We start from the raw sequence: 12,374 nt of genomic DNA, 5'->3' as shown, positions 1-12,374 counted from the left end.
CATCGACACAAGCATCGGGACAGGCTCCGGAGCCGACTGGGTTGGAGCAGAGAATCATTTTGCCAACACCGGCGACTGCAGGAGCCTCTGTACCACCCCTATCGACATCCAAATCAGAAAGCCTGGAGGATTTGGAGGACAGGGAGGGAGATTGGGATTTCCTCTCAGGAAAGCCATGCCTAATACTGGGCGACTGGTTCCAATAAAACAGGAGCAGACGCCGATTCCAGTACTACAGATACCTCCTGCGGCCCAGAGGACAGAGGAGCCGAGGAGGTACAGTCCAGTTTAGAGATTTTCTCCGGAGGCTCCGAAGATACAGACGGAGCCGGAGATCTTTTCTTCGCCTTCGAAGCTTTAGATCTGGACTGAGAACTAGAAGTAGAGTCTAAAGACTCCTCAAACGAAGGTTTTAGAAGTCCCTTCAATATTAGTTTATTTTTTCTCTCCTGGAGCACCCTCGGACTGAAGGCGCGACAGAAGCTACAAGACTCTTGCAAATGAATTGCTCCTAGGCAATAAACAAGAGTGCCCATCTGTAATGGACATCTTGTAATTACACTTTGAACATTTTTTAAAACCGGAAGGTTTATGTTCCTTCTGATCCTTAGACATCTTGCACAAGAATACCACAGAACACAACTTAGCATGAAGAAAGCAGCAAAGGCGGGAAAAACTACTAATCACAGCACACACAAAGGGAACCAAGAACCTCTAAATAAAACGGTTCTTACAATTCACAACACGCTAACCACAAGGGAAAACACTAACAGGCTTAGACCAATAACCAAGAACAAACCCAAGGGAACGGAACTCTACACAGGAAGGAGGGACTAGGTCCTCCAAGTCAAATGGGCCTAGCCCACCGGAACAGTCAGGGATACCAACTACACAAACACACCGCAAACACGCAACAAGAAGAAATAGCTATTAAAATAGCTTTTGTGGTTAACCAATTAGTACTTAGCCACAGCCAAGCGAGACCACGTCCTAGCTCCACGAGCGGCAAACGAGATCTGGGGATATGGAGCAGTGCAGCATGGGATACCTGCTTAGCCCAGCCAATGGGAGACTTCGAGCTAGTAAATAACAAGTTGGCAGAGTTGAGCCGATATTCGGCACCGAACCCGTGAGTAAGAATGTAGGCGAGATTGGACTACGTAACATCTTAAATTTTTAAGAATAAACAACAATTATAATCATAGAAAAAACTATACTAAGCCTGAGCCAGTAACAAAGCAACCTCGCAGCTGAAGTGGCAAACGAGATCTGGGTAGCTGACGCTGGGCATTCTGGGATAAGGGTTAGCTTCAAACCAGTAAATAGCTCTTGAGCTACAACCCAAACAGCAAGAAGGAAGGCGAGATGGGACAACTTAACATGTGGGTATTGCGGCAATTCAACAAGTTGTGGAAAGTGTCAAAAATACATTTCAGTCCACATTTTGATGAAATATAGGGCAACAGTTATTTGGGAATTTACAATGCTTCAAAAGTGTTTCCAAGAAAGGGGTACATGGTTGTTCACTGCCACAGATATGCACGCTTGCCATAAAATAAGCAAGGCAAGGACTACACTTTTGTTTATATGACCGAAATGAACACAAAAGGAAAGTAGTTTCGCATTTAAGTGATCGCTGCATTTTTTTTCCACTTCCCTGAAGTCAAATCAGGACTCCAAGAAGGAATTTCCAAGAGATCAAAGGTTTATCTTCTGAACTGCTCTAGGTGATAATTTAAAAAAAGAATGAATCCATTGCATAGATGTGGACTACTACATCTTACAGCTATTCTCTTTCCTGTCACACTGCAGGGAATGGGAGATCAACAGTATTTGTTCTTTCACTAAGAGAAAAAAAAATTAAACTGAAGAATATGCCTACAGATTAATACGTTTTAGTAAGGAATTATTCAAAACTTACTTTTTCTGTCTAAAGACATACTGGAACTCCAAAAAGCATATTCATACTCAGCTGATTTCAGTTTAGGCAAAGGAAAGATGGTGCATCTTGCTGTGTTTTCTAGTTTCAGCAGGCAGAAACACAAAACATACTATACATAGCAAAACAAATGCTAAAGTGACATGACCAAGTAGCAGAAATGAAAACTTATAGACCCAGCCTGCAGACTGAATGCTTGCGTACTGCCTGTAGAATAAAAATGTCAAAAATAAATATACTCTGTAAAGCTGGTATGCAGCACCTCCATGCCAGCTTGTATAACAAAATATTATACCACCAATATGTAAGGGTACATATTTTTCATATAGATGCTGTACGGAATCAAATTATGGGGCGGTTAAGCTAATAAAGCAGCTGTTACCGCAGATGGAATAGTTTTACATAGCCTAACTTCTAATCTTTTTTTGCAGGAGCATATTAACACCTAGAAAAGAACTGCACGTCACTACAACTAAAACAGGTAAACAACTTGACTTATAACACACTGACCTTTGCTGGTCCAATTATCATGCCTGTCCACTTTGTCAGGGTCATATCTTCATCATCTTCAAGACCCCAGCTTACAGTGCCATCTCCTACTCCTTTTTGTCCTTCTTCTAGCTCTTCCAGTAAGCGAAAATTACGAGGTACTTTAACTCCTGTTCAAAGAGATTCAATGAAATACAGATGTTTAAATTGGAGGGCTTCTGAATGCGAGATCTGTAGCATTTTGAAAAAAAAAATCTACACCCATTACCAAATGAGCAGAACACTATACATGAAAGATTGTCAGGAGTTCAACTTATAGGAGGAACTTAATGTAAACCTAAATACACTGTATGTAATGCTGGTCCCGGACCTAGGGAGCTGATCAAAACTCACTAAATGATAGGGAACTCAAGTGAACTCTTATCTAGTGTCTAAAAAGCAGTGTAATGTATAACCACTCATTACAGCTTTTATATACATCTCCATTTAACAAGCATAGCTCCTCACAGTGTCATGACATTTAAGGAAGATTGGTAAGTCACTTACTTTTGGGATCAATTGATAAGCAGCAGATGAAAACGCAAGGTGTTAAGAAACAAAATAGCACCAAGATTGTTAGTATCTGCACTGTTGTGCAGCCATAACTAGTGGTTTTCATTTGTCATTCACATTTGCAAAAATGAGTGAGCTACATATGTTTTTGAGGGCATACTGAGAAATCATCACGGTGGGAAACAGAAAAGCCTTATCACTTTCCATGTTAAGTGCAATATACTGACTATACTGCTAGCTTGCTACTAATTAGGACATGCAGTATTTCCATTAATATTCATCATTTCTGCTGCCAAAATCAAGTGAATTAACACTATGGTATGACATCAAGTTTAAACCTTAGATCTCAGTGAAGCAAACTGTCACGGATGTGTGCAAGGTTAAGTTTTACAGCTTCAGAGATGGTAATAACTATATTACTAATTATGCAAACAAGCATATTTCAGGGGTCTGCAATAAAAGCAATATTTGTTTTTACAATTTGAAAGCTCAAGTCTGAACAAAATTTCTAAGGTTCTGACAGCACTGTCTAGGTTCTACAGTTTAAAAGACACAAAATTGCAAAAATGTAAACAATTTTGGATCTTTGCATTATAATGGATGACACTTGTTCTTCTTTTGGCTTTTCCCGGTTAGGGGTCGCCACAGCGGAACTCGGGTCCGCTAATGATTGGCAGATTTTTACGGTGCCAGCTCGACGCCCAACCTTCAACGAAGACACAACCATTCTAAACGCCACTCGACCACAGGGAGGACATGCAGACTCCACACAGAAGGCGGTCCAGCCAAGAATCAAACGGGAGAACCTCTTGCTGTGAAGAGATAACGCTACCGCTGCACCACTGCGGCTTACTGATGTAAAATTGTGAATGCACTGACTTACTGTACATTTTGTAAATATACATTTATCAGTGTAATGAACACAGCAACAGTCCTCCCATTTTAAATTAATGTAAGTACTAACACAGGTCAGAGATTTCTTAGTTACAGGGATGGAGGTACCATAGCTATACCATCAGAAACAGAAGCACATTATTATACTAGACCTTCCTGGCTAGCAAAATCATGGGACAAGATTCAATAGCAAGATGACATGACAGTAACACTAGTACAACAGAAAATTAACCATCAAAAACAAAGATAATTAATCCCTGTAGTAAAAACATAAGCATACAAAACGTACAACTATTTCTACAAACTGACGACTGCCTCAGAGATCTGTGACATCAGAAAGTCTGCAGCAAATTCCACAGAGAAATTTCAAGGTACACACTAATTCTCAACTGCTGCTGAACATAAGCTGTAATACATCCAAATGCTAATCAACTAGCTACAGAAAGTTCAGGTCCTGTAGTACATTCACTTTCCTAGAGTTTGTTCTAAAGAAGGACCACACACAGGTAGCAGCACATCTTCAAAAAGGTACAATCTAGACATAAGGCACTGTTAAGTGAAGAAATTCTTAAAGTGAAGAAATAATCAGTGAAAGTGAAACAATATTTGCTTTCAGGAATTTCTGTTTGGGTGAAATACAGAAGCAATACACTCTGGAAATATGCATCAGGTACAAACGCTTGATGCATTCTTGCTTTACAGACACACACAAGACTGGAAGCGTTTGGTTTAAATACTTGGGATCAACAGTTCAAAGTAATGACGAGTGTGGAAGTGAGTACAGGCAGGGTGGAGAAAAGTGTCAGAAGTGATTTATGACAGAGTACCAGTAAGAGTGAAAGGGAAGGTCTGGAAGAGGGTAGTGAGACCAGCTCTGTTATATGGGTTGGAGATAGTGGCACTGACAAAAAGGCAGGAGTCAGAGTTAAAGATGTTAAGATTTGCACTGGTTATGACGAGGGTAGACAGGATTAGGAATAAGTATATCAGAGGGTCAGCCCAGGTTTTACGGTTTGGAGACAAAGCCAGAGAGGCAAGATTGAATTGGTTTGGACATGTGCTGAGGAGGGATGCTGGGCATACTGGGAAAAGGATGCCAAGGATGAAGCTGCCAGGTAACAGGAAAAGAGGAAGGCCTAAGATAAGGTTTATGGATGTGGTGAGAGAGGAGATGCAGGTGTGGTTAGTGTGACAGAGCAAGATGCAGAGGACAGGATGAAATGGAAACGGATGATCCGATGTGGCAATCCCTAATGGGAATAGCCGAAAGAAAAAGAAGGTGCAATGAGAAGACTCGTCTGTGGTATAAACTGATGAAAACCTGATCTTAACAACTGTGGATGTGTGCTGAGCAACTGAAATTACCAGTATTCACTTAACTGAGTCAGCACTTGTGGCATAAAGCCCTGACTACAGACCAGGTTAACACAGTTTGAGTAACAACTCTGGCATCAGCTAGAGCTAGTGTGGGGAGAATGGACATCCTATCCTGGGGAGGAAGGGACAGGCAGGAACCATCCAATGAAACAGTCCCTCTGAGGAGGAGCAGTGATACAAAGGATGACCCTGGGGTAGGTGTTGGGTCACCAAGCCACGAACACTATCAGCACTTTTTGTGGGCGGACAGGAGTGTGGACCTGCACAAAGAAGGCACTGTGGCTTCTGTGGTGATGCAAGTCACTCATTCCCCTCCCAGTATGAGGGGTTAGGATCTATGCCATCTATCCTCAGTCGGGATATTTCAGAGATGCAAAGCAAACTCATGGTTGCCTAGATGACAGCCCCTCCAGACAACTCTCACTCTACTGCTAACGATACCCAGACTGGGAAAGAATGGGCTCAGGTTACATGTGGCATGGGACAAAAGAATGGGGGGAGAGGATCAGCCAAGAAAAGGTGTGCGAGTATAAAACAAAAGAGATGCATCTAAACGGAAAAATGAGAAAGATGAGAGGCAAATATAGAGCTGCTTAGAAAGGGCAAACCTGCAAAATTATGTTTCATCTTCTATAATCCGAAGACTTGTGCTGCAAGCATCAGTACTCAGTTGATAAAAACAAACTTTTCCAGGCTGACATTTATCCCATTCATTTCCATAACATACCATGCATCCTTTTCTCTCTCTCTCTAGTTCTAAAGTCATTGTGAGCTGCAGGAAGAGGAAACATACCACAAACTGTACGGTGGAGTATGAATTCTGTCAAGTCATGAAAACTATTTTAACAAACACACAGACTGGACAGGAGGAAGGGAGTGCCATGCCAGAAGGGGAGACAGACCGATATGGGACAGCTTTCATGAGACCTACATTTTTACACATTCTGCTGAAACGTAACCGCCACATGACATACAAATTACTGTAGCTAACTTATTAACCCAAGTCATACTTTCTAACTCTAAAATGATACATACATGGTAGCATGTACTACATCGCACTGATCAAGTTTGAGACAAATTACTACTACACAATGGGCAAGTCAAGAATTATTTATTTTTACATATTCAAAGCAAACAACGTTTTTTGGTCCTCAAACTCTTTCAGCTGGAACAGCCCCTTACATTTTGTCTAGTGTACACAACTGTTTCTCACATCTGTAGTTTAATTTAACAAGGCTATTACACTGGACATCGAGTTTTCCTTTTGGACTGCCCCTCTCACACTACAGCAAGGCTGGACATCAGAAAGGACGTTTGACAGAAATGGAAACACTGCTCTTCCAAAGAGCTGTTAGTCTTAATTGCTGGATAAAAAGTTAAGTAAAGGCAGTCTCCTGGAAGCAAAGCAAAGGCAAGATCCAAATTGTTTTTTTCTGGATTCTACTTTCATGAGACAGTATAAACATATAACATTCAATTGAAAGCACAGGTGACTATCAATAGGCACCACTTTTATTAGCAATTAAACAGTTGAGCCAAGACTTTACTGAACAGCATTCCTTCCAAATCTATGGGAATTTGACCGTGGCAGTCCTACAAATGTTGGTCCACACACATCAGCATGATGTTTTCACAGAAGCTCCATCACAAAGGCCTCCAAATTTGGTTATTCATTTCCAACACTAAGTTACAATATAGTACTAATGAAACAGATGACATAAAACCAGCTGTGATCAAAACCATCTGATCACAATTCACTACTTCTCCAAGTGTATATTAAACGATTACGAACAGTAGAATAGTCAAAACAGTCCAGCCATAACAGCTATCAAAAGCCAATAGTCAAGAACTTTGGGCACAGTGATTCAAGTCAGCATCAATCTACTTATTTATTTGTGGGGAATTAAACTTGCTGTATACATGCTGGGCTGATCACTGTCTGGAGTAGGTTTACTCTCTACATAACATGTTACTGAAAGGTTATGAAGCATACTCCTATTATAACCAGTTAACCTACATTAAAGGTGATTGTGTCATCATAATGAGAACAAGGACTTCCCTTGCTATCTAGAAGAAACCTTCCTAGCAAATGATTATGACGACTTATGTCAGTATACATAGCAGATGAAATTACTATAGGATTGTGAAGAATGACATATGATCTCTTGTTGTTGTGTCTTTCGGCTTTTCCCGGTTAGGGGTCACCACAGCGGAACTCCAGTCCGCTAATGATTGGCAGTAGATTTTTACGTGCCGACTTGCCGGGCCTGACGCACAACCTTCAACGAAGGAACGCCCATTCACGCATGTCGCCACGCAGAAGACGCTCTGAGAATCGAACGGGACAACGTCTTACTGTGAGGCGACAACGCTACTGTTAGCCGGTACTAAATAAAATAACTATACATAACAATACTTCCTTTTTTTTCCCACACAATTACTTATGACCGTCAACAGGCTGTAAAATGGCAACACAATCTCAAGTCTCTACTTCCTGTCTCATTAGATGTCCAACAGGTTTACCTTTATAAGGTTGAAATTCAGATTGTTGACTGGCCTGTTGTGCGAACCGAAATGCCGAATTCTGTATGTCGAACGTCACCAAAGTTCGAAACTCAACAAATCGAACAGCAGATTCATTGAATTTCGAACTTCAATGTCGAACACACAATGTAATGCAGGGGGCAAGCCCCCCCTGCACCCCCCACTTTAATATTCCAACTCCAACATCACACTACAGTGGGGAAAGGGTCAATTTCCCGATCCCCACTAAAGTGCAATCCGCACCCAAAAATACCGAATCTGCAATGAGCAAATGTCACTGCGCATTCGCTCATTGCACATTCAATGCATTTTTTTCGACTATACAAAAACTGGAAAACGTCCTTTCGAACATTTCCCTTTCACACATGTGCAGTATGCACATATAAAAGGTAAACCTGTCCCACAAGGATCCATTCATTAAATCAAAAGGTACTTCAACAAATTATTTTAAGGGTGTGCACACTTATGTAACCAGCGTAGTGTACATTTTTTATTTTTTTATATTTTTTCCCCCCAAGAGATATGCTTGTTTTTCAATTGAATTGTACAGGTTATAGGTCAAATTAAAGGTGGGAAAAGTTTTGAAATGATTTATTGTGGTTTCATTTTTTTATATCACAAAAACAGTACAGTTGTGTACACTTACCATAAATGTAGATGTTGTATTCACTGTTGCAGTCCTTTCATTTGGGTAATCTGCTGGCAGGTTGCCCTCAGTCGGCCTGAATAACAAAGTCTTGTGTCCTGCGTCAGTTGCTGTCTCCTCTTCCATGACGTCAGGTCGTCAGGGGTATAAAACAAGCAGCCTACGCCATTGTATTCAGGTTTTTCTTGCCCCAGATGTCAGGTGCCCCCAAATGGGGAGCAAATATATATATATATATATATATATATATATATATATATATATATATATATATAGATATATAAATAAACTGTAAATATATATAAATGCACTTTTAGAAACAATCTTTACCTTCAACTAAAAGCAACACCACCACAAAGGCTTATGAGTATAGTGAAGGAAAGAAAAGGTATAGAAAGGGGGATGGGCAGGTGGGTAACCCGGACTGCAACAGTGCATACACTCAAACATCTACATTTATGTTAAGTGTACACAACTATACTATGTTCTTCGTGTTTCACTGTTGCAGTCATTACATTTGGGTAAAATCCCAAAGCTATGGATGGGAGGAAGGAACTAAACAGCATTAGAAGCGGCTATAAGACCCTGCAGGACTGCAGTGGCAAAGCCTGCCCTGGATTTAGAGAAGAGAGGTAAATGATAATGCTTTGGGAAGGTATGAACATAACTCCAAGTAGCAGCTTCTAGAATGTCTTTGGTTGGAATCCCTCTGAGAAAAGCTGCTGAAGTAGAGGCAGCCCTGGTGGAATGTGATCTGATCCCCTTGGGCACAGATTTACCATGGTGCAAATAGCAGAAACGAATGCAGTGGCTTATCCATTTAGAAATAGTCTGCTTTGATATAGCCTTCCCCCTGATCCTGCAGCAAATGCTACCAGTAGTTGCTCAGACTTCCTTAGGGATTTGGTTCTGTTTAAGTAAAATCTTAGTTGTTTGTGTACATCCAACGAATGGAGAATCCGCTCCCCCTTGTTCTGCGGATTTGGGTAAAATGTTGGCAGGTGAATAGTCTGGTTAACAGCCACAATGGATACCACCTTAGGCATAAAAGAAGGATTGGTCCCGAGGGCCACCCTGCCTGGGTAGAATATAATGAAAGGCTCCACTGCCATGAGAGCCTGTAGCTCTGAAACCCTTCTTGCTGAAGTAACTGCCAAGAGAAAAACTGTTTTCCAAGATAGAAATTTTATATCCGCAGTTGCTGCTGGTTCAAAAGGAGGCAGGGTGCGTTTTTCCAGCACAAAATTGAGGTCCCATGCAGGAGTTGGTGCTCTCCTGGGAGGCCTTAAATATTTGGCCCCTCTAAGGTACTGTTTAAGCAGTGGATGAGAAAAGAGGGGAGGCTCTGTGTTGTAATGTGCCGAGATGACAGAGGCATGGATTGTTATTGAAAAAAAAGATAGACCCTTGTCAAGCATCTCAGATAAGTATTGTAAAATCTGAGGACTATTGGGCTTTGCTGTGTCTATCCCTTGTGCTTGGTTCCAAGCACAGAATCTCTTCCATTTATCAGCATACAATTTTCTAGTATTAGGCCTTCTGGCTTCCAAAATGACATCCATCACAGATTTACTGAGAGGTGTTGTTTGAATAATTAGTTGATTAGCCATGCTGCAAGATTCAGAGTTTGGAGCTGAGTGTGCAGAATTTGATAGTTCTGCTGAGACAGTAGATGAGGTATTTGAGGCAAGTACCACGGAGGAAGGTGTGACATATTCCTTAGAAGTGGGTACCAGTGCTGGCGAGGCCAGCCTGGAGCAATTAAGATCATTTTTGTTTTTCCTGTCTGACTTTTAGTAGGACCTTGGAGAGTAGAGGCAGAGGGAGAAAGGCATAGACCGATAGGTTTTTCCAGCTGAAGGATAGAGCATCCACTTTCCACGCTTTTTTGTGAGGAGTTCTTGTGCAGAATTTGTCCAACTGATAATTTTGGGGAGAGGCAAATAGATCTATATCTGGGCTCCCCCATTTCTGTGTTAACATGCTGAAGATTTGTGGATCCAGTTTCCATTCCTGTGGGTCCATAAGATTTCTGCTTAGGTCTGCCAGAGTATTTTGCTTTCCTGGCAGGAATTGAGCTTGAAGATATATTTGGTAAGTCAAGGCTGTGTTCCACAAGGCCATGGCTAGTCTGCAGAGGGGGTAGGAATGTGTACCCTCCTGCTTGTTTATGTACCACATAACTGTGGTGTTGTCAGTCTTTATCAGTAGTTGTCCTGGATCAAGTAAGTCCTTGAAGGCTGTCAGAGCATTCTGAACAGCTAGCATTTCTTTCTGGTTGATATGCAGATGCATTTGGTTTGGGCTCCATTTAACCTGAATGCATCTCCCTGCCAGGAGGGCCCCCCCCCCCCCCAAGCATAGTCTGATGAGTCTGTAGTTAGGGTTTGGGTGGCAGGGGGGTAGAGTGAATGACAGTCCCTTGTTTTGGTGACATGTCTCTGCCCACCAAAGAAACTCGTGTTGTAGGCAGGGAATGAGAGGAATCATTGTTTCCAGGCTGCGACAATGTTGACTCCATAAACTTTTTAGGTACCACTGACGTTTCCTCATATGCAGTCTCGCATATGGAATTAGTAGAATGCAGGATGCCATGAAAGTACAGTTGTGTACACTTACCATAAATGTAGATGTTCGAGTGTATTCATTACATTTGGGTCTCCTCTTCCATGACGTCAGGTCGTCAGGGGTATAAAAACAAGCAGCAGATGCCATTTTCTTTAGTTTTTCTTGCCCCAGATGTCAGGTGCTCCCAAAAAGGTATCCAAAAAAAAAAAAAAATTATATATATATATATATATATATATATATATATATATATATATATATATATATATATATATATATATATATATAGATATATACACAAACAACATATACATGCATCAATACAAACTACCTTCATCTACAAGCAAATACACCACAGAGGTTGTAGAAGATAGAGAAGGAAAGAAACTCCAGAATGAAAGGGGGGTGACAGGCAGGTAACCTGGACTACAACAGTGAATACACTCAAACATCTACATTTATGGTAAGTGTACACAACTGTACTATGTTCTTTGTATTTCACTGTTGCAGTCATTACATTTGGGTAGAATCCCAAAGCTATGGATGGGAGGCTGAAGCTAAATAGCATTAGGTGCGGCTATAAGGCCCTGCAGATCTGCAGTGGCAAAGCCTGCCCTGGACTTTGAGGTAAATGATAATGCTTTGAAGGTGTGAAAAGAACTCCAAGTAGCAGCCTCTAGAATGTCTTTGGTTGGTACTCCTCTGAGAAAGGCTGCTGATGTAGCTGCAGCTCTGGTGGAATGAGACCCAATGCCCTTGGGCACAGGTTTGCCATGGTGTAAGTAGCAGAAACAAATGCAGTGGCTTATCCACTTTGAAATAGTCGGCTTTGAAATAGCCTTTCCTTCTGATCCTGCAGCATATTCCACTAGTAATTGCTCAGTTTTTTCTTAGAGCTTTAGTCCTGCTCAAGTAGAATCTTAGCTGTCTTGTATACGTCCAAGGAATGCAGAATTCTCTCCCCCTTGTTCTACGGATTAGGATAAAAGGTTGGTAGACGAATAGTTTGGTTAAGAGCCACAATGGAAACCACCTTAGGCATAAATTAAAGGATTGGTCCTCCGAGGCACCCTGTCTGGGTAAAATATGACAAAAGGCTCCACAGCCATGAGGGCCTGTAGCTCCGAGACTCTTCTTGTTGAAGTAATTGCCAGGAGCAGAGCTGTTTTCCATAAGAACTTGATATCCGCAGTAGCAGCTGGTTCAAATGGAGGCAGGGTGAGCTTTTCCAACACAAAATTGAGGTCCTATGCAGGTATTGATCTTCTGGGAGGCCTTAAATTTTTGGCTCCTCTAAGATACTGCTTTAGTAAAGGATGAGAAAAGATTGGTGGGCTCTGTACTGTAATGTGCCGAAATGGCAGA

At 41.4% G+C, this 12,374-nt stretch overlaps 1 protein-coding gene across 4 annotated transcripts in view; it reads right to left on the bottom strand.

The window, feature by feature from the left end:
• Positions 1-12,374, bottom strand: part of LOC122791636 (ubiquitin-conjugating enzyme E2 variant 2) — a 540,639-nt gene that overhangs the window by 282,043 nt on the left and 246,222 nt on the right. For all 4 annotated transcript variants that reach the window (XM_044059452.1, XM_044059451.1, XM_044059450.1 and 1 more), the window contains one exon: positions 2,450-2,598. In XM_044059452.1, coding sequence (XP_043915387.1) covers positions 2,450-2,598 — 149 coding nt within the window. The remainder of the gene's footprint in view (positions 1-2,449; positions 2,599-12,374) is intronic.

The sequence above is a fragment of the Protopterus annectens genome, chromosome 17.part0, assembly GCF_019279795.1.
Source record: "Protopterus annectens isolate FY-2018-M chromosome 17.part0, PAN1.0, whole genome shotgun sequence".
In the NCBI taxonomy this organism is placed as follows: domain Eukaryota; kingdom Metazoa; phylum Chordata; order Ceratodontiformes; family Protopteridae; genus Protopterus; species Protopterus annectens.
The sequence above is the reverse complement of the archived record's forward strand: the minus strand, read 5'-3'. Positions and strand labels throughout refer to the sequence as shown.